Source organism: Oncorhynchus kisutch, linkage group LG22 (assembly GCF_002021735.2).
Source record: "Oncorhynchus kisutch isolate 150728-3 linkage group LG22, Okis_V2, whole genome shotgun sequence".
NCBI classification, from domain to species: Eukaryota; Metazoa; Chordata; class Actinopteri; order Salmoniformes; family Salmonidae; genus Oncorhynchus; species Oncorhynchus kisutch.
This window is the reverse complement of record NC_034195.2, coordinates 2,401,737-2,424,289: the sequence shown is the minus strand read 5'-3', so window position 1 is coordinate 2,424,289 and position 22,553 is coordinate 2,401,737. Positions and strand designations below refer to the sequence as shown.

The 22,553-nt window shown below is 41.0% G+C and overlaps 1 protein-coding gene across 1 annotated transcript in view; it reads left to right on the top strand.

Annotated features, from left to right (window-relative positions):
- The first annotated feature begins 553 nt into the window (after positions 1-553).
- The window catches only part of LOC109867642 (metabotropic glutamate receptor 8), a 216,355-nt gene continuing 194,355 nt past the window's right edge, over positions 554-22,553 (top strand). The window contains exons 1-2 of the mRNA XM_020456892.2: positions 554-898; positions 7,718-8,578. Coding sequence (XP_020312481.1) covers positions 8,045-8,578 — 534 coding nt within the window. The 5' untranslated portion in view covers positions 554-898; positions 7,718-8,044. The remainder of the gene's footprint in view (positions 899-7,717; positions 8,579-22,553) is intronic.

Here is a 22,553-nt window from a genome sequence, read left to right as displayed (position 1 = left end):
CCATTTCTTCTGATATATTATGCATTAAAATTCGTATTATGTTACAAATTTGAAAATTTTGTGCAATATGTTAAGAATTTGAAATGTATGATGTGTACAAATTCTAGCTAGGTGGCTGGCTGGCTAACGTTAGCTAGACTTGGGGTTAAGGTTAGGGTTAAGTTTATGAGTTAGGTTAAAGAGTTAGGGTTAGAGGAAGGGTTAACTAAAAGGATTGGGTTTAGGGGAAGGGTTAGCTAAAGGGGTTAAGGTTAGGGGAAGGGTTAATTAACTAACATGCTAAGCTGTTTCAAAGTAGCTAAAAAGCTAAAGTTGTCCATGATGAGATTCAAACTCTCATCCTCTTGGTTGCTAGACTTTGTGTTGTACGCCAACCCATACAACCCAACCAACCATCCCACGTTCATTTTTTCCTTAAGTAACCATCTGTCTTATGTAACCAAGCCAAACCAAACATATCATAATAATATTTACCTATTTATGTTGACTATGTTACGTATAGTGTATGAGACCAGCCTGGCTATGCATGTCTTGAGGGAAGGAACATGCCACTATGCACTTTTGGACTAGGCAAACACTCTGAGCATGAATTATATGAATTCGTCCTAAATAGTCCCTGCACACGTTTTCATGTGTGGTCATGGGTTATGGTGATTTGAAACAGTCAATTGAAATAAACTGCTCAGTATGTACAGCAACAACTAACAACCATCAGAGAAGCATTAGGTAGCAGAGAGTTGAAAAACCATTCACCGTCGTGTGGGAGTACTGGGTGATTCCACGAGACAAGAAACGCGCTCGGGCTTCCTGTGGTGTTTTTTCAGCACTATGAGCAAAAGCTTGCGCCGCATTGGTGTGGCAGTGTGAGCGCGAAGGACCTGATCTCAGTAACCCTCAGGTAAGTCCTACTTAATTGTTGAATTTCTAATAACTATTTATTCTGAGATATGAATCATGTTCTTTTTTTTAATGTGTTTCGATTTTTTTGTTTTTATCTTCTACTTTAGCGATAGCCTACAGACTTGAAATTGAGAATATCAGTTTTCGATACTCACGCTTACAGTCATTCACCCAAAGTCACATTTTGACCTGTTAACACAGGGTATGCTTGTGATATGTCTTTCTGGTAGATACTCAAAAACATGGTCAAAAAAGTGGCCCCATTGAAGGAAACACTGATACAAAAAAAATGCATGTTAATTTTGTGTCGTTATGCATGTTTCCAGCGCATTTCTGTCATCATCAACAGAGTCCAAATCGATCGAAAGGGAGAGAGAGTAAAAGTTAAGAAATGTACAATGCAAACCACTGAATATACTATCTGATAAAACAATCCCAGAGTGACATTCTCACCTTTCAATCATCATGCTCATTGATCATATTGCACCTTCATCACAAGTGCAAATGATTTTATTTTGAAAATAGGGGGGGGGGGGGGCATTGCAGTGTGCAATCAGGTCTTCAACAATAAAAATCATTCATTTTGATAACTTTATAAAATGTATTAATAAAAAAAACTTTAGGCCTATTAATTAAAAAAACTATTATGCCTACATTTGATTGATATAGCTTTTGTTTGCAGTGATGGGTGAATGAGCAGGGGCACACCGCAGTTTCACAGCCCACAAGGTCTGAGCAATGACTCAAATAACTTCCTACAATTCTAAAAACAATTCCATGGGAAAATAGAAAAATTAGACTTTTATAGCTAATCTCATGCTATTCTACACCTTTTGCCATGAGGCTGAGACAAAATGTTGCTGTTGATTCAACCAGTGTGTTGAATCAAAGTGGGAGGAGGCTGCTTAATCGTAACCTGTGGGTCAAATCTTCAAGTCAAAGCCTTTTAACATTTTGACTGGCTGTTGCCAAGTTGTTGCTTTATGTGTGTAGTCATTTAAAGATAATATATGCTCTGCACTTAGATATTGTAGTTGATGAGTGGGTCCCAATTGTTGGGTTGAAGAAAACGTTATGGACTCGCTGGGTTATGGGTTGATGCTGCATGTCATTACGGTAGTCTACAAATAAGCCTGTTGGTATATAGCAGTTTTTGTAAGGGGGGCACTTTGGGTTGAGACAATCATTCAGAGGGCTGCACAGATGTTTAATTTATTGTACTTTTTCTTCAAATATTATCAATTATCAATTGAGAGCAGATTCATAGCGAAAGAGCACATGCAATTGATTTGATGTACAGCACATCACAAAAATATACATACACACATCAAATAGGCTACATCACATGTATAAGACCCATATTAAGGGTTACCTCGGTAGTTGGAGGAGCAAAAATGTCCCTTCTGCTCCTTGATTGAATTAATTCAAAATGTATAATCTGTTGTTGCTATCCTTGTGAGGCAATCCAGGTGTGCATTGGTATGTCTGTTTCTCTGTTTTTGTTTCACAATGTTCATTGTTGAGTCCCTTCTCCTTCCCTCACATGTTTGGGGCGCACAGTTGCCAGATTTGGCCAGTCAATATTATTATCAGCAAAAAATGGAACAAGGGCTTTCAGAATATCCTCTCCCTGAAGGGGTAGTAAACATAACATTTCCTCTCTGAACGACTTGTTTTGAGGGAACACATAAAAACTGTCAATGTCACTTACATCAGTGCTTTCGTCAAGCACAATACTAAAACACGGCGCCACAATATGTCAGTAATCAGTTGCTTAGCGATGTCCTCGCCGATGTCTTCTATGCGCGTTGTTGTGGTCAAGTCTGAGAGTTGCAGTCCTTTAATTAATTTTCTTTAAAATAGTTTCCTTGTTTGTGAAATCAGCATAAAATATTTCCGCTGAGGCCAAAAAACATTATTTGACAATCTCTGCATCTGTGAAGGTCTTCTTGTTTCTTGCGAGTATCCAAGCAATCTTATATGTTGCTTCTGTCATTTTCTCTGGAACAATGTTAGATCTGTCCATCATTTGTTGTTGTTCTTTGAGCTGTCCTTTGAGTTGGATATGTTTTGTTAAAGTGGGCATGGTGTGACTGGAAACGTTGCTCTAAATTTGCTTGTTTAAAACAATTGACTGCCTTCTGGCAATTAAAACAACATGGGCTAGTCCCATTATGCGTTCTAAAAATTACTTGTCTGTCCATTTCTCTTGGAACTTTCTGTGTTCTTCTTGAATCGACCGTATCCTTCTCTTAACCACCGGAGCCACGTTAGCTACGTTAGCTAGCTGCATTTCCCAGCCGCCATCTTCCTGATTTTCCTGGTTCTCCGGTGGTTGTTCGTTCATAGCTGTCAAGTTGTTTTCCAACTCTTCCCTTTCATTTTCATTGTCAGTAGATTTACGTTCCATTTTTACAATAAATCAATCCATGTCTACCAGACTGCAAAATTAGCTAGTAGCAAACTGATATGTATTGGTCGCTGTAGCTGAGCAGTTGCGTTCTATTTTGGCAAACGTTCCATTTCGGCGTTTCTGTTCAACAGCAGCGCTATACTTCCATCTATCTGCCGTCCAGGGAACAATAGATACATTAAATGAAGTGATTCAGCCCTGCATTAAACACATTGAATTGAAATTGTATCATTGTTATGTATTATGAAAAAATGAAAATCACTGTGAGCCACAAATGCGGCCCACTGGCCGAGCAATGAGTACCACTGGTATATTGCCTGCCATGCCAACCTCTTAGATGTTAAGTCCCCTATTTAGGACTTTGAGTGGTTCTGGACCGGTTCCGACTGACCTTTTGGTGTACAAAGAGCTCTGTAAACATTGCAGGGCCTTATAGTGCCAGCAAGCCCCATCTGTCTGCTTTCTGCTACCACTTTGTCAGTGGAGCTGACTTGAAGGGTTTTACCCCCACATTTGCATAGGCCAGAAAATGTGACACGTCACTCCCTTTCCAGACAAATAATAGATTTCATCTCCCTCTGAAGGATGGAGCCCAGCCTTGGAGAAAGCATATTAAAGGGGACAGTCTAACCAATCCAACAGTTGTAATTATTCAGCCAGATTTTAAACTCTCAACATGAACAAAATGTAATGTTTTAGCATTGAAACATGAACACTGTCTCTTGGTCAAACAGGGACAAAATCACTTTATAAGGAAAGCTGAACTTGAAACGAGTCTGCAGACATTCAAATGTTCTCTTTGTGTCACTCAGAGGAGGCTTGGCAGAAAATGCTCTGTCATCAGTTATATGAAATGGGGTCAAATTTGTACTGTCACTAAATATGATCATATTTATTTTACAGTTATAATAAAGGTGAAATATTATAGTAAATTGTTTATAATTTGATTGTTACTGTATTTGGAAAGCATTTGTCCTTTACCCCAGAAAGCATTTCAGTCACTTACCACACTTTTGTTGAATAGGAAAACAATAATTTAATAATATTTCTACTATGTACTTGATCTTGTGTCCTCAAAAGTGAGTACATGTCAGCAATTTATATAATATTCTTTTTACAGTAGAACTATGCAGCATTACTAGTTATTGTTGCTCATGATTTTTTTTAAACTTTTGGGTATTATTTAGGCGAAAATCTACATTTTCTCATTACATTCAAAAGTTCTAGGTCAAGAAATGTATCACATGTTCTCAGTACTCAGAATATCCATCATAAATTAGTCGGCTACTAGCATAGAACAATACCTTTTGTGAGGCTAGAACAACTCAACCGTTTATGATGGAAATGTTTGCATGCACATCTGGAGTTTAGGAGGTGGTTAATAATTTTGCGCCGTTCACCACAGAAGGGAACGTGCAGCACAGGTGCATGCATTCTTAGGTCTACTCATGCTATGCTACATATGGTTGTTATCGACATGCTTCATTTGTGCAGCGATGGGTTCTTTTAAAGAGTTATAGATCAATTGTTTTATAACTGTAACAAACGTTATTGTTTGGTGTTTTGTACATTTGATATTTTGTAAAGAAAAAAATGTAGGAGTGCACAATGCACATCTTGCACATTTTTCTCTCACTGCCATGTTGCTCTTTGGGATGAGAGTGACTGGCTGGAGAGGGCACACACTGTTTTCCCAGGTAGCAATCAGTATCTGGTTAAAAGGTAAGAACGATTAGAGTAAGGGCCGGAGCTGTCACACAATTGTAATGTGCACTGAAGCCTCCATTGATCAGGCGCAACATTTGTATGATTCTGTAATATACGAGGGGCACTCTAAAGAGAATTGTTATTTGTACCAAAAAGTATTCTGAGTCGTAAATAAGTGTGGATAATGAGTTTTTATGTAAGGCAACAGTGAAAGAAAAGACAGTAAGCCAACCTCTCAGTTCCGGAAGAAAGGACGGGCATGTTTTCATTTTACAGGCTAGCAGCCAGCGTGCACACACACACACACTGTTTCTGTCATTGTAATCGATGCTATTGTGTGGCAACATATCTGTAAGGCTGTTGGGTATGTTGCTGTGTCGATTCTTATGTAGCTTACTGTATATCTATGGATTATGTAAAACACATATCTATGGATTATGTAAAAATCATCACAGCAATTTAAATTCACATCAGGGTAAGGATAAGAGTCATTGCAAATGCAATAGTTTACTACATGATAATACACTTCTTTGATGTTTTTATCAAGCACAGTCTCAGCTTTGTAGACAGAGTTTTTGCAGATGTGCGTATGTTTGAAGAGTTCACAGTTTTCAAGGGGAGATTCCTTGCTGTGTCATGTGGATGTTTGTTGTGTCTGCCTCTTTGTGTGTGTGTGTGTGTGCCTGTGCATGGGTGCATGCTTATGTGCAGAGGTATTAAAATCCTTCCCAGGAGGTCTGGCATACTGCTGGTTTTCTATTCTACCTAATAATTAATTGTATCCACTTGGTGTCCCAGGTCTAAAACAGTCCCTGATTAGAGGGGAAGAATGAAAAAAACATTAGAACTGACTTCGAGGTCCAGATTTGAATTTGATGCCTTTAGTGTGTCGTGTGCACATACACCATATGACCAAAAGTTTGTGGTCACCTTCTCGTCTAACATCTCATTCCAAAATCATGGGCATTAATAAGGAGTTGGTCCCTCCTTTGCTGCTATAACAGCCTCCACTCTTCTGGGAAGGTGTTCCACTAGATTCTGGAACATTGCTGCAGGAACTTGCTTCTATTCAGCCACGAACATTAGTGAGGTCGGGCACTGATGTTGGGCGATTAGGCCTGGATCTCAGTCGGCGTTCCAATTCCTCCCAAAGGTGTTAGATGGCGTTGAGGTCAGGGCTCTGTGCAGGCCAGTCAAGTTATTCTACACTGATCTCGACAAACCATTTCTGTATGGTCCTCGCTTTGTGCACGGGGGCATTGTCATGCTGAAACAGGAAATGGCTTTCCCCAAACTGTTCCCACTAAGTTGCTGTAGCGTTAAGATTTCCCTTTACTGGAACTAAGGGGCCTAGCCCAAACCATGAAAAACAGCCCCAACCATTATTCCTCATCCACCAAACTTTACACATGGTGCTATGCTTTGGGGCAGGTAGCGTTCTCCTGGCATCCACCAAACCCAGATTTGTCCGTCGGAATGCCAGATGGTGAAGTGTGATTCATCACTTCAGAGAACTAATTTCCACTGCTTTACACCACTCCCGCCGACACTTGGCATTGCACATGGTGATCTTAGGCTTGTGTGCGGCTGCTCGGCCATGGAAACCCATTTCATGAAGCTCCTGAAAACAGTTATTGTGCTGACATTGCTTCCAGATACAGTTTGGAACTCAGTAGTGAGTGTTGCAACTGAGGACAGACAATGTTTATCCGCTACATGCTTCAGCACTCGGTAGTCCCACTCTGTGAGCTTATGTGGCCTACCACTTTGTGGTTGGGCTGTGACTTTGCGTGTGGTCGTATGCCTTTCTTATAGAGCGGGGTCCGGAATTATTGGATCCCTTGATACAGATGAGCAAAAAACAATGAAATAAATACTGACCATTGGTGTCTGGGCCAAAGAGCTATATTTTGATGTCATCTGACCATGGAGTTTGCTAAACGGCATTGGCACTTGGATTGGAACCGGTGTTATGGTCATATGATACGTGGGTTTGGTCTTAGAGAGAACAATGCTCATGCAGAAAATACCTAATCCATACTGTAAAATATGGTTGTGGATCTTGATATTATGGGGTATTTTTCTTCCACTGGTCCTGGGGCCCTTGTTAAGGTCAATGGCATCATGAACTTTACCGAGTACTAGAATATTCTAGCCAAAAACCTGGTTGCCTCTGCCAGGAGTCTTGGCCGCAAGTGGATCTTCAAGCAAGATAATATCCCCAAGCACACATTTAAATCCTCAAAGAAAAATCAACATTTTGCAGTGGCCATCTCAGTCTCCGGACTGGAACCTTATTAAAAACATGTGGTTTGAAATAAAGAGAGCAGTCCATAAACTCAGTTTAAGGATATCAAGAATTGAGAAATATTTTGTATGGAGGAATCATCTAAGGTCCCTCCCAATGTGTTCTCCAATCTCATAAAACATTTTATAAAGAGGCTCGGTGGCGATATCTTGCAAGGGGAGGGTGCTGGAGTACTGAAAAATCTTTCTCTGGACAATTGCATTATTATATTGCATACAATATACCTCTGTACTTATGTATTTCATACAGTCTTCTTTATCAAGGGATCCAGTAATTCCGGACCTCTCTGTATATGTTTAATGACTTATGTGCCTGTGTCTAATAGAGAGCTCAACCCTACATTGTGTAACAGATTCATTGTATTTCCCTTTGTCTCACATCACAAACAGGGTCTTTTGAGCATGTGATGCCAAGGATTGCAGAGAGAGATCACCACTGTCCAGCCAGTGTGAGAAACTCAGCCTCTCTTCTCTCCAGCTCCCTTATATCACTCAAACTGCACCTCCTTCCCAGTGATGCCAGGAACATGCATCAGCAGCTCTTTGAAACCAAGAGGTAATCATCCCTAACCCTCCCCTGATTTAGAGAGGGGCACCCATGGTACGCCCCACCCTGTGCACCCACCACCACCCACCAGCTGCCTGCTGCTCCGATCGTCCAGTGCTACACCATCCCTCCCCTGACCCACTATCCCACTCACCTGCACTGCTACCACCATGGCCAGGGAGTCCAAACACCCCTCCCTCTCCCATTATTGCTTCCTCTTCCTACTGACTACCAAATGCTACTGGCTGTTGGTCTCTGCCACTCAGAAGGTCTCGGACCCGCAGCTGCCTCTGCAGGAGTACGCCCATTCTATCCGACTGGACGGTGACATCATGCTGGGTGGCCTGTTCCCTGTGCACTCCCGTGGCGAGAGAGGAGTGCCCTGCGGGGAGCTGAAGAAAGAGAAGGGCATTCATAGGCTGGAGGCCATGCTGTTTGCCATTGACCTGATCAACAAGGACCCAGAGCTGCTACCGAACGTGACCCTGGGGGCGCGCATCCTGGACACGTGTTCCAGAGACACCTATGCCCTGGAGCAGTCACTGACCTTCGTTCAGGCACTCATCGAGAGGGATGGCTCAGACGTGCGCTGCGCCAACGGGGACGCACCCATCTTTGCCAAGCCGGATAAGGTGGTGGGGGTCATAGGGGCAGCGGCTAGCTCGGTGTCCATCATGGTGGCCAACATCCTGCGGCTCTTCAAGGTGAGGATTCTGTTTCTGCTATTTGAAAATGGGATTGTGTTTATTTTTTCCCATAGTCCTTGTTCTCAATATTATTTAAGCTTAGGTTTGACTCAGGCTAAGGTCTAGTCTACTCTGAAGTCTGTGAAAAGGTCAAAGATTTATGACTAGTCATCCCTTCAAGGTTCGGTTGGTTAGCGTAGCAGGCTTTGTTCCGCTGTCTTGGACATTAGAATGCAGATGGGGCTTCCATAGGCTTGGTGGTGTCATCATAAAAACATTATGCAACGGCCTTTATGTGCATCACTATCTCCCTCTCCCAAGCTAGTGGCTGGGCCTTTGTTAAAAATTGAGAGATTTTCTAGACACAACCATCATCATCCTGTCCTGTTGCCAATGGGTATTAGCAAGGTTATGGGTTGACAATATTGCTCTGGCATTGAGACGTTTGTCCTGTGTGCTTGGCATGTTCGCTATTGAAGCAGATTAAACTCAGTTAACCGATACCCCATTAGAATATAGTCAGCGTTATTAAAATAGGTTTTACTTCTAACCCCAGAGGGCTGTAAACTATCAATGATAGCTTATAACAGTTCTTGCATGCCAATCAGGTCTGATGTCAGCAGCTGACCAGTGGTAGACACACGAAAAGGTCAAACCAGTGATGTGAAACGACTGACTACGGTATGGAGTTTTGGTTCCCAGAGGGAAGTGAATGAGATGTACTTTAGCACATAGTTGTTGGAATATGTAGTGTCAGCCTGACAAGGTGTATTGTTCTCAATAGCTATGCATTAGTCCCATTATTTTGTCTGGGCTAACTAAGTGAACTGTCCTAAAGGAAACATATACCAGTGTTTCTGTCATTTAATTGACCTTGATTGTGATATTGCAGCATATTGCTCTCAAAACAGCATCCGTTGTCTCCCTTCTTTGTAATACAGAAAGCACCTGCTCTGGATCTAAAAATACATTGTGGGAAATGTGATAGACCTGCATTGATATGTTGCATTAATCTAATACAGCCGTTATCCTTTTCATGGTCAGCACAGATATTACTTACCCAACATGGAGGAGAGTATAAATATTCAGTGATCTGCTTGAGGAGAAAAGGTGAAAGTGGAAAATGACCCGACAGGTTGAATCTCCAGCCTAAAGCAGTGGCATGAGCAATGTCTTGACTGTGAATTAAATACTGATGGAATAGCAGGTAGCATCAGAGGTCAGAACAAGGGAGAGGAAGGGCCTGACAGGCTGATAGGTACTGCCCTAACAAACTGGATAATGTAAACTATCTGCTAGGTGCAGTACATTATGAACTACAACCCATTGTTTTGAACACAATTAAATTATTTCTCACAGTTCTTAGTTCAGACCTCCCCACACCCACCCCCCTCCATTTGACACCTCCCCGTGACAATGCAAGTCTCAGAAAAAACAACATATCAATGTCTGGTGAAGGATACGTTACATCCTGGACACAAAAGCTCTGATTTTACACTCCATTGACTCCACAGGAGGCTGCTGAGGGGAGGAGGATGTCTCATAAGAATGGCTGGAGTGGAGTGGAAGAGATGTGTTTGATGTTTGATACCATTCCATTTATTCCTTTCCAGCCATTACTATGAGCCCGTCCTTCCCAATTAAGGAGCAACCAGTCACCTGTGATTGACTCCCATAAACAGACTGTGCTTTCGTCACTATCGATCCATGTGCTGAGGGGCTTGCCCAATTACAGTCTTAGTAATGGAGTGGATATGCACAGCTTCATCCTCAAGACAAGAGGAACTCTGAATTGTTTTCCCCTAAGTGCTGTTCCGTGATCAGCTTTCTCTTTCACCCAATCCCAACCTTTAACAATTGGGGTTAGTGGTGATGTAGTTGCAGTTTAAATAGATGTAGACCTCGGGGCGATCCCATTGACCTGTCATTCCAAACTGGGTTTCCTCAATTAAGTTCAGGTTCCAAGTCACAACCAGTCTGTGCAGGATAAAACCATGTTTGAAGTTCGAAATGGCTCCCTATAGAGTTCCGAAATCCCTTAATTCCCATCCAAAGTGTACAAAACCATATGGATTTGATCATCCATAATTTACACACATTCAGTATTACTGTATTTGTGTAATTTGCTGTAATTAGATTTTGGGACAACAGTGTTAGAAACTGTGTTAGCCACGAGAAGTAGTTTGGGGGTGGGGGTGCTGCGATTGTTTTCCAGGTTCTTGAAATACAACTTATTTCTATGTGAATTCTGATTTGGCTTATTCATTCCTTTTCCATTTTAGTAGACCCTCTTATACAAAGCAACTTACAGTAGGCTAGTAATAGGGGTTGCAACAATTTCGGCAGATAATTTTAGAAAGAGAGGGTCCAGATTGTCTAGCCCGGCTGATTTGTAGGGGTCCAGTTTTTGCAGCTTTTTCAGAACATCAGCTATCTAGATTTGAGTGAAGGAGAATCTTATTCTCCATGGACTTTACAGTGTCCCATAACGTATTTGAGTTTGTGCTACAGGATGCACATTTCTGTTTGAAAAGCTAGCCTTAGCTTTCCTAACTGCCTGTGTATATTGGTTCCTGACTTCCCTGATAAGTTGCATATCATGAGGGCTATTAGATGCTGATGCAGAACGCCACAGGATGTTTTTGTGCTGGTCAAGGGCAGTCAGGTCTGGAGAGAACCAAGGGCTATATCTGTTCCTGTTCTACATTTTTTGAATGGGGCATGTTTATTTAAGATTGTGAGGAAGGCACTTTTAAAGAATAACCAGGCATCCTTTACTGATGGGATGAGATCAATATCCTTCCAGGATACCCGGGCCAGGTCGATTTGAAAGGCCTGCTCGCTGAAGTGTTTTAGGGAGCTTTTGACAGTGATGAGGGGTGGTCGTTTGATCGTGATGAGAGGTGGTCATTTGACCGCAGACCCATTACAGATGCAGGCAATGAGGCAGTGATCCCTGACATCTTGGTTGAAAACAGCAGAGGTGTGTTTGGAGGACAAGTTGGTTAGAATGATATGTATGAGGGTGCCCGTGTTTATGGATTTGGGGTTCATTGATAATTTGTGTGAGATTGAGGGCATCAAGTTTAGATTGTAGGATGGCCGGGGTGTTAAGCATGTCCCAGTTTAGGTCACCTAGCAGCATGAGCTCTGAAGATAGATGGGGGGCAATCAATTCACATATGGTGTCCAGGGCACAGCTGGGGGCCGGGGCTAGCAAGCTAGCAGAAGGGCCTTAGAGGGACGTCTCAACAGAGGAAAGTCAGTTTTAGTGACGTCGATAGACCAGTCGTGATGGATTAGTAGGGTTCCGAGTAGCAGAGAGGTCCAAGTCCAATTGGCAAAATAGGTATCATGGCCCAAGAAATTGGCCAATGGATCTATTCAGCTAACAGTCCAATATGCTCCAGAAAGCTAGCAGCTAGTGGTGACCAGCCTATGTAAAATACAGTAATGTACATTTACATTAAGTGGTTTGTAAGGATGTTAAATTAATACTGCACAAAAAGTAGCTGTCATTTGATGTAGGAAAATGCAGATGTTTTGTGTCTTTCACATAGTTCTGCACCTTTTAATGTTAAAGTTTGAGGACAGGGTTTTGTTCTTTCTGGATTCCAATTAATGACATTCACAGAGAAAGGGACAGGGCAACATCTTCTTACAATTCCAATTGTTGAATCTTGCAAGATACACTTCTTAACGATTTGACACGTACCAACAAACTGGTGTGATCATTCTACAGTGGTCCTTGCAACGTAACGCTCAAACCTGTGTGATTAGAACGCTTATTTAGACCGTCCAGTTTCGATTGACGCAACAGTCAGCGTTTGAGCTGGTGACACTGTTTTTTCACAGGAACATTTTTCACAAATACAGTCCTTACAAAGTTATATATTGAATGTGACCAGTTTATTTTTGGATGCAATGTTCAGACATTCACAGAAGTAGCGACAGCGTAACGCAATTATCCAAACCTTAAAATGTAGGCTATATTAGTTCTTACGCTAACTGAGGAAAGATTGACGTAACACAAGCAGTCATATTTAGCTAACTCTCAGCTGACAGAAACCACAATATAACTTAGCTAATAGCAATTACTATTTACAATTCATCACATCACAGGTGAGCTCACCATTGATCGAATTAATTGAGTAAATCACTTTCTAAAAATCGAAAGTAATCCGACGATGGGTAGTTTGTGCGTGACACCATGTTTGTTTTTTCGCGTCAACCAAAGATAATAAGAAGAGGCAAGATGAGTTTGGACTGTTTGCAGTATGGATGTTGTCTACATTCATTCACTTACGGAAGTTTACTTGAAAAATATGATTGAACCATTCCGTCACCTCTAACATCTTTGGTCTGACAGACATTTATGTGACACACAGAATGCATTGTATTATGTCAACAAATATGGCACCAGACATAGCTTGCAAAAAGCTTAGCTTTAGCTCATCATAATCAGTACAACCTATTAAACCATTAAAATCGATGCAAATTTCAGAATGCATTATTTGTCACCAGAACTTAAAAACATGTGAATAAAACTGTAAATACATTATGCTTCATACATACATACTATATGAATAGAAACGACAACACGATATACAGAAAATGAAGCACTTACTTTGATAGGAACGTACACATGTCCAAAGTTATTATTTGAAAGTAAAACAACAATGAAGGCAAAGCAAGCGCCAGACAGAAAATATGCCATGGGGAAAAAGTTAGTGCAAGACTGCAGAAATGTCTGCATACTTGATCGAAAAGAGAAGTTTGTCCGGCTCATTAACTTCTTATGGCTGCTGGGGCAGTATTGAGTAGCTTGGATGAAAGGTGCCCAGAGTAAACGGCCTGTCGATATTCAACCCAGGTCCTATTGAATTTTCAGTGGGATATGGATGACGTTGCACTTCCTAGGGCTTCCACTAGATGGCAACCGTCTTTAGAAACTTGAATGAGGCTTCTACTGTGTTGTGGGCCTGAATAAAAGCTGAATGAGTCAGGTTACTGGCAGAGAGCCATTTCCTGGTAACACGCATTCCACATGATATCGACCTGCGTTCCATTGCTTCTCTAGACACAAAGGAATTCTCCGGTTGGAACTTTAATGAAGATTTATGATAACAACACCCTAAAGATTAATTCTATACTTAGTTTGAAATGTTTCTTCGACCTGTAATATAACTTTTTGAAGTTTTTGTCCGAAGTTATGCGGGACCTGCACTAGCGTTTGGATATGTGTACCTAACGCGCTAACAAAAGTAGCTACTTGGACATAAATAATGGACATTATTGAACAAATCAACCATTTATTGTGGAACTAGGATTCATGTGAGTGCATTCTGATGAAGATCATCAAAGATAAGGGAATATTTATAATATGATTTCTGGTTTCTGTTGACTCCAACATGGCGGAAAATTGTATTTATTTTCTGGGCGCCATCTCAGATTATTGCATGGTTTGCTTTTTCCGTAAAGTTTAAAAAAAATCTGACACAGCGGTTGCATTAAGGAGAGAGAAATCTATAATTCCATGTGTATAACTTATTATCATCTCCATTTATGATGAGTGTTTCTGTTGAATCGATGTGGCTATGCAAAATCACTGGATGTTTTTGGAACTAGTGAACGTAAAGCGCCAACGTAAACTAAGATTTTTTTATATAAATATGAACTTTATCGAACAAAACATACATGTATTGTGTAACATGAAGTCCTAGGAGTGTCATCTGATGAAGGTCATCAAAGGTTAGTGATTCATTTTATCCTATTTGTGCTTTTGTGACTCCTCTCTTTGGCTTGAAAAATGGCTGAGTTTTTCTTTGGCTTGGTGGTGACCTAACATAATCGTTTGTGGTGCTTTCGCTGTAAAGCCTATTTGAAATCAGACACTGTTGTAGAATTAACAACAAGATTACCTTTAAAATGGTATAAGATACATGTATGTTTGAGGAATTTTAAATATGAGATTTCTGTTGTTTTGAATTTGGCGCCCTGCACTTTCACTGGCTGTTGTCATATCATCCCGTTAACGGGATTGCAGCCCTAAGAAGTTTTAAAGCCTCAAACATAAATTGTCCGCAACAATGAAATGGGCTACTTCTATGTGAATTAATTCGGAGGTGGAACACTCCTCAATTCAAACGGTTGTTCGAAAAGAAAAATTGTTAGAAAATCATTTCAAATTGACAAGTTGAAACATAACCTGCGCTTCCTGCTAATTATCTATAGGCTAACTGTCCTGTTGTGTCAATCACATTTTGAAGCAGTGAGTGCATTCTGACATCACATGCATAAAACAACTCACCCTGGGGTGACTGTTAGAGATATTTGGAACTCACGCATGAAAAGGTTGATTATACAACTATCTTTTTTTGCCAAAGTGGAGATGCTGAAATAATGTTTTTGTTTTACAGACATCTGTATCGGTCAGCTAATGGTAATAAAGTCCCAGTGCACCACTTTTGTGAAAAAAACATTTCAATTTTAATTTAATTTAAAAAAACATTGTGGGTGCTGCACCCCTACCCTCACGCATGAAAAGGTTGATTATACAACTATCTTTTTTTGCCAAAGTGGAGATGCTGAAATAATGTTTTTGTTTTACAGACATCTGTATCGGTCAGCTAATGGTAATAAAGTCCCAGTGCACCACTTTTGTGAAAAAAACATTTCAATTTTAATTTAATTTAAAAAAACATTGTGGGTGCTGCACCCCTACCCCCCGATGCTATGGACTTGAGCATGTTTTAGTATGTTTATAGTCATATAACAAAGGGGGCCTGTCTCTGAGACAGAAGGTTTTCGTAAAGGTGAGATGGGAGGCATGTGTTATATTTAATAGATTGTAAACTACTGCCCTATGACGTTATCTTATATCATATTTTTATATCATTATTAGGCTCTCAGTATGTTATAGCTTCACTGTTATATATCATTATTTTCACTCAATATTTTTGCGTCAATATATTCACTTGAGTATGAATGGGTCGCTTATTCTCAAATAGCCCTATGTGTATGAGTCCGGAAAATTAACAAGGGACTGAGGCAGGCTGCCAGAATGTATACTCCCTAGTCTCAAAGCCTCTCCTGACCGCAAAGAAGACCGGGAGATGTGTGGAGGAGTACCAAAGGTTCCGGACTCGGGATGGGACGATAACACCACCTGCCTAGCCATAGAGATTCATTGTACATCCTAGACTTAGGAGGGGGAAGGGCTTGTCTGGGAAGAGGGTACAAATGGAGGTTATGAATATATTTGCGTGTATAAGCATACACTACCGGTCAAAAGTTTTAGAACACCTACTCATTCAAGGGTTTTTCTTTATTTTTACTATTTTCTACATTGTAGAATAATAGTGAAGACATCAAAACTACAGTGGTTCGTCCTTTAAAAGTTGCAGCGTACTGCAGCACAGCTTGCATGGTGCCACAGAATTCTATGGCACGTTATTTAACTTCTTACGGCTGAAATCCTGTTAACGGAATCGATTTGACAACAGCCAGTGAAAATGCAGGGGTGCCAAACACAAACAACAGAAACCTCATAATTAATATTCCTCAAACATACAAGTATTACACACCATTTTAAAGATAAACTTGTTGTTAATCCCACCACAGTGTCCGATTTCAAAAAGGCTTCACAGAAAAAGCACACCATATGATTATGTTAGGTCAGCACCTAGTCACAGAAAAACACAGCCATTTTTCCAGCCAAAGAGAGGAGTCACAAAAAGCAGAAATAGAGATAAAATTAACCACTAACCTTTGATCAAATCAAATGTATTTATATAGCCCTTTGTACATCAGCTGATATCTCAAAGTGCTGTACAGAAACCCAGCCTAAAACCCCAAACAGCAAGCAATGCAGGTGTAGAAGCACGGTGGCTAGGAAAAACTCCCTAGAAAGGCCAAAACCTAGAAGGAAACCTAGAGAGGAACCAGGCTATGAGGGGTGGCCAGTCCTCTTCTGGCTGTGCCGGGTGGAGATTATAACAGAACATGGCCAAGATGTTCAAATGTTCGTAAATGACCAGCATGGTCAAATAATAATAATCACAGTAGTTGTCGAGGGTGCATCAAGTCAGCACCTCAGGAGTAAATGTCAGTTGGCTTTTCATAGCCGATCATTAAAAGTATCTCTATCACTCCTGCTGTCTCTAGAGAGTTGAAAACAGCAGGTCTGTGACAGGTAGCACGTCCGGTGAACAGGTCAGGATTCCATAGCCGCAGGCAGAACAGTTGAAACTGGAGCAGCAGCACGGCCAGGTGGACTGGGGACAGCAAGGAGTCATCATGCCAGGTAGTCCTGAGGCATGGTCCTAGGACTCAGGTCCTCCGAGAGAGAGAAAGAAAGAGAGAGAGAAAAAGATAATTAGAGAGAGCATACTTAAATTCACACAGGACACCAGATAAGACAGGAGAAGTACTCCAGATATAACAAACTGATCCTAGCCCCCGACACATAAACTACTGCAGCATAAATACTGGAGGCTGAGACAGGAGGGGTCAGGAGACACTGTGGCCGATGATACCCCCGGACAGGGCCAAACAGGAAGGATATAACCCCATCCACTTTGCCAAAGCACAGCCCCCACACCACTAAAGGGATAAATTCAACCACCAACTTACCACCCTGAGACAAGGCCGAGTATAGCCCACAAAGATCTCCGCCACGGCACAACCCAAGGGGGGGTGCCAACCCAGACAGGAAGATCACATCAGTGACTCAACCCACTCAAGTGACGCACCCCTCCTAGGGACGGCATGAAATAGCACCAGTAAGCCAGTGACTCACCCCTGTAATAGGGTTAGAGGCAGAGAACCTCAGTGGAAAGAGGGGAACCGGCCAGACAGAGACAGCAAGGGCGGTTCGTTGCTCCAGAGCCTTTCCGTTCACCTTCAAACTCCTGGGCCAGACTACACTCAATCATATGACCCACTGAAGAGATGAGTCTTCAGTAAAGACTTAAAGGTTGAGACCGAGTTTGCGTCTCTCACATGGGTAGGCAGACCATTCCATAAAAATGGAGCTCTATAGGAGAAAGCCCTGCCTCCAGCTGTTTGCTTAGAAATTCTAGGGACAATTAGGAGGCCTGCGTCTTGTGACCGTAGCGTACATATAGGTATGTACAGCATGACCAAATCAGAGAGATAGGTAGGAGCAAGCCCATGTAATGCTTTGTAGGTTAGCAGTAAGGTTAGCAGTAAACTTCCTTATGTCTGAAACACAGGCTTCTAGCGATGGCAATTTTGGGGCTTCACCATGTTTCATTGAAACGTACAGCTGTGTGCAACTGCATAGCAGTGAAAGTTAACATTATGTTTTCGAATGACATCCCCAAGAGGTAAAATATATAGTGAAAACAATAGTGGTCCTAAAACGGAACCTTGAGGAACACCGAAATTCACAGAGGACAAACCATTCACAGAGGACAAACCATTCACAGAGACAAACTGATATCTTTCCGACAAATAATATCTAAACCAGGCTAGAACCTGTCCATGTAGACCAATTTGGGTTTCCAATCTCTCCAAAAGAATGTGGTGATCGATGGTATCAAAAGCAGCACTAAGGTCTAGGAGCACGAGGACAAATGCAGAGCCTCGGTCTGATGCCATTAAAAGGTCATTTACCACCTTCACAAGTGCAGTCCAGACTGAAGCATTTTGTATACATTGTTTGTCTTCAGAAAGGCAGAGAGTTGCTGCGCAACAGTCTTTTCTAAACATTTTGAGAGGAATGGAAGATTCAAAATAGGCCAATTAGTTTTTAAATATTTTCTGGGTCAAGGTTTGTCTTTTTCAAGAGAGGCTTTATTTATTATCAGTAGTTTAGTTGGAATAGGCTCCAGTATGCAGCTTGACGGTTTAGAGGCCATGATTATTTCCATCGTTGTGTCAAGAGATATAGTACTAAAACACTTGAGTGTCTCTCTTGATCCTAGGTCCTGGCAGAATAAACACAGAATAAATGTATTTATTTTCCTCAATTAAGTTGGAAAAATAGGATGATCGAGCCGCAGTAAGGGCTCTTCGATACTGCACGGTACTGTCTTTCCAAGCTAGTCGGAAGACTTCCAGTTTGGTGTGGCGCCATTTCCGTTCCAATTTTCTGGAAGCTTGCTTCAGAGCTCGGGTATTTTCTGTATACCAGGGAGCTAGTTTCTTATGAGAAATGTTTTGAGTTTTTAGGGGTGCAACTGCATCTAGGGTATTGCACAAGGTTAAATTGAGTTCCTCAGTTAGGTGGTTAACTGATTTTTGTCCTCTGACGTCCTTGGGTAGGCATAGGGAGTCTGGAAGGACATCAAGTTTCTTATGAGAAATGTTTTGAGTTTTTAGGGGTGCAACTGCATCTAGGGTATTGCACAAGGTTAAATTGAGTTCCTCGGTTAGGTGGTTAACTGATTTTTGTCCTCTTACGTCCTTGGGTAGGCATAGGGAGTCTGGAAGGACATCAAGGAATCTTTGTGTTGTCTGTGAATTAATAGCACGACTTTTGATGCTCCTTGGTTGGGGTCTGAGCAGATTATTTGTTGCGATTTCAAACGTAATAAAATGGTGGTCCGATAGTCCAGGATTATGAGGAAAGACATTAAGATCCACAACATTTATTCCATGGGACAGAACTAGGTCCAGAGTATGACTGTGACAGTGAGTAGGTCCAGAGACATGTTGGACAAAACCCACTGAGTCGATGATGGCTCCGAAAGCCTTTTAGAGTGGGTCTGTGGACTTTTCCATGTGAATATTAACCTCTAGTGACACCTCATCCCGTGAACGGGACCGTTGTCATCATCTGACACTAATTAGTATAACGCAACGGACATAAATATTACTAGAAAATATTCCTATTCATGAAAATCCCAAGTGAAATATATTGAGACACAGCTTAGCCTTTTGTTAATCACCCTGTCATCTCAGATTTTCAAAATATGCTTTACAGCCAAAGCTAGACAAGCATTTGTGTAAGTTTATTGATAGCCTAGCATAGCATTTTGTCCAGCTAGCAGCAGGTAACTTGGTCACGGAAATCAGAAAAGCAATCAAATGAAATAGTTTACCTTTGATGAGCTTCGGATGTTTTCACTCACGAGACTCCCAGTTAGATAGAAAATCTTCCTTTTTTCCCAAAATATAATTTTTGTAGGCGAAATAGCTCAGTTTGTTCTTCACGTTTGGCTGAGAAATCGCCCGGAAATTGCATAATATCGACAGAAACATGGCAAACGTTGTTTATAATCAATCCTCAAGGCGTTTTTCAAATATCTATTCAATAATATATCCATCGGGACAATTCGTTTTTCAGTAGGACCGATTGGAGTAATGGCTACCTCTGTATTTTACGCGAGAATCTCTCTGGGAGCATCAGGTGACCACTTGCGCAATGTAGCCGCCTACGGGTATTCTTCAACATAAATGCATAAAACTACGTCACAATTCTGTAGACACCTTCGGGAATACGGAGAAAGAGTAATCTGGTTGATTGCCCATTCAGGGACACTTTGGAACGCAGCGCTTTCAAAACATGAGGCACTCCGGATTGGATTTCTCTCAGGCTTTCGCCTGCAACATCGGTTCTGTTATACTCACAGACAATATTTTTACAGTTTTGGAAACTTTAGAGTGTTTTCTATCCTAAGCTGTCAATTATATGCATATTCTAGCATCTTGTCCTGACAAAATATCCCGTTTACTACGGGAACGTTTTTTTTCTAAAAAAATGAAAATACTGTCCCCTAGTCACAAAAGGTTAAAGTCAAGTTAAAGCTATGAGGTCCGATAGGAATTCAGGGAACTCAATGAGGAACGCTGTATATGGCCCAGGAGGCCTGTAAACAGTAGCTATAAAAAGTCATTGAGTAGGCTGCATAGATTTCATGACTAGAAGCTCAAAAGACAAAAACATCTTCTTTTTTTTTGTAAATTGAAATTTGCTATCGTAAATGTTAGCAACACCTCTGCCTTTGCGGGATGCACGGGAGATATGGTCACTAGTGTAACCAGGAGGTGAGGCCTCATTTAACACAGTAAATTCAATGTTTCAGTCAGGTCAATCACATCAAGATTATGATCAGTCATCAGATGATCTTCATCAGATGACACTCATAGGACTTCATGTTACACAATACATGTATGTTTTGTTCGATAAAGTTCATATTTATATCCAAAAATCTCAGTTTACTTTGGTGCCTTATGTTCAGTAATGTTTTGCTTCCAAAACATCCATTGATTTTGCAGAGTGCCACATCAATTTACAGAAATACTCATCATAAATGTTGCTGAAAATACAAGTGTTATACATGGAATTAAATATATACGTCTCATTAATGCAACCGCTGTGTCAGATTTAAAAAAAGCTTTACTTAAAAAGCACACCATGCAATAATCTGAGTACAGTGCACAGAGACCAAAACAAGCCATACAGATACCTGCCATGTTGTGGAGTCAACAGAAGACAGAAATAGCATTATAAATATTCCCTTACCTTTGATGATCTTCATCGGAATGCACTCCCAGGAATCCCAGTTCCACAATAAATGTTTGTTTTGTTCGATAAAGTCCATAATTTATGTCCAAATACCTCCCTTTTGTTCGCAAGTTTAGTTCACAAATCCATATTCACAAGGCGCAGGCACTTAGTTCAGATGACAGTTCCATGACAGTTTGTAGAAACATGTCAAACGATGTATAGAATCAATCTTTAGGATGTTTTTATCATAAATCTTCAATAATATTCCAACCGGACAATTCCTTTGTCTTTAGAAAGGAAAATGAACAAAGCTCGTGCTCACGGCCGCGCGCGAGACTGAGCTCATGGCATTCTGCCAGACACCTGACTCAAACAGCTCTTAGTCTCTCCCCCTTCACAGTAGAAGCCTGAAACAAGGTTTTGAAGACTGTTGGTAGCTAGTGGAAGCCTTAGGAATTTCAATCGGACAAAATGTTACACTGTATATTGGATAGGCAAAGACATGAAAACCTACAAACTTCAGATTTCCCACTTCCTGGTTGGATTATTATTTATTTTTTTGCCATATGAGTTATGTTGTAACTTCAGAGTGTTTTCTATTCAACTCTACTAATAATATGCATCTTAGCTTCTGGGCCTGAGCAGCAGGCAGTTTATTCTGGGCACCTTATTCATCCAAGCTACTCAAAACTTCTTATGGCTGGGGGGCAGTAAAGTGTGAACCACTGGTACCATAAATACTAGTTAGTGCTAGTTTGACCACCAGAGGGGATCTTTGAGAAGCATTTGAAAGCCTTCAATAGTGGCTGTAATAGACAATTTCAAACCTTTTTTGTAAGAACATAGTATATGGGACTGATTTTAAGAAATGCTGCTTAATTAAATGGATTAATATTATGGTATTTCTATTCCAAGAAAAACGAAAAACCCTCTGGGTTTCCATTAGGATGGAATGGAAAATATGGAGCTGTACAACGTGACGGTCGGGAGTGGGCTACAATACTGGGCTATTTAGCTAAAGAATCCCCGTGTCGTGCGGGCACGCGAGGAGACCGGGGTTCAATTCCCCGACAGGGAGGAAGGAGTAGGCTGTCCTTGTAAATAAGAATTTGTTCTTAACTGACTTGCCTAGTTAAATAAAGGTTACATGAAGAGCATAACATTTCTACATCCTAATTGTATAATTGTAGTCTAACCAATACCCAAACGGAGATTCAGTGAAAATAAAAATCTTGTTAATTTATCCAGATAAGTCCCCATGCTTGTCTCAGAGCAGTGCGAAACGGTGCAAAAATTGTTGTAGGCTAATCCTATTGCTTCGAACTTTAAAATGCACTTTAAATAAATAAGACATACACCACTTTTATCAGCACATTACTCAACAATAGTGAGACTAGTGAGATCTGGCCAACGGTAGGCCTACAGTAAATAAAAAAATATGACTCTCAGCCAATAATTACATATAGAGGATTGGAGGATTCTGAATTAAAACCAAAAGCTGCCTAATTGGTCTCC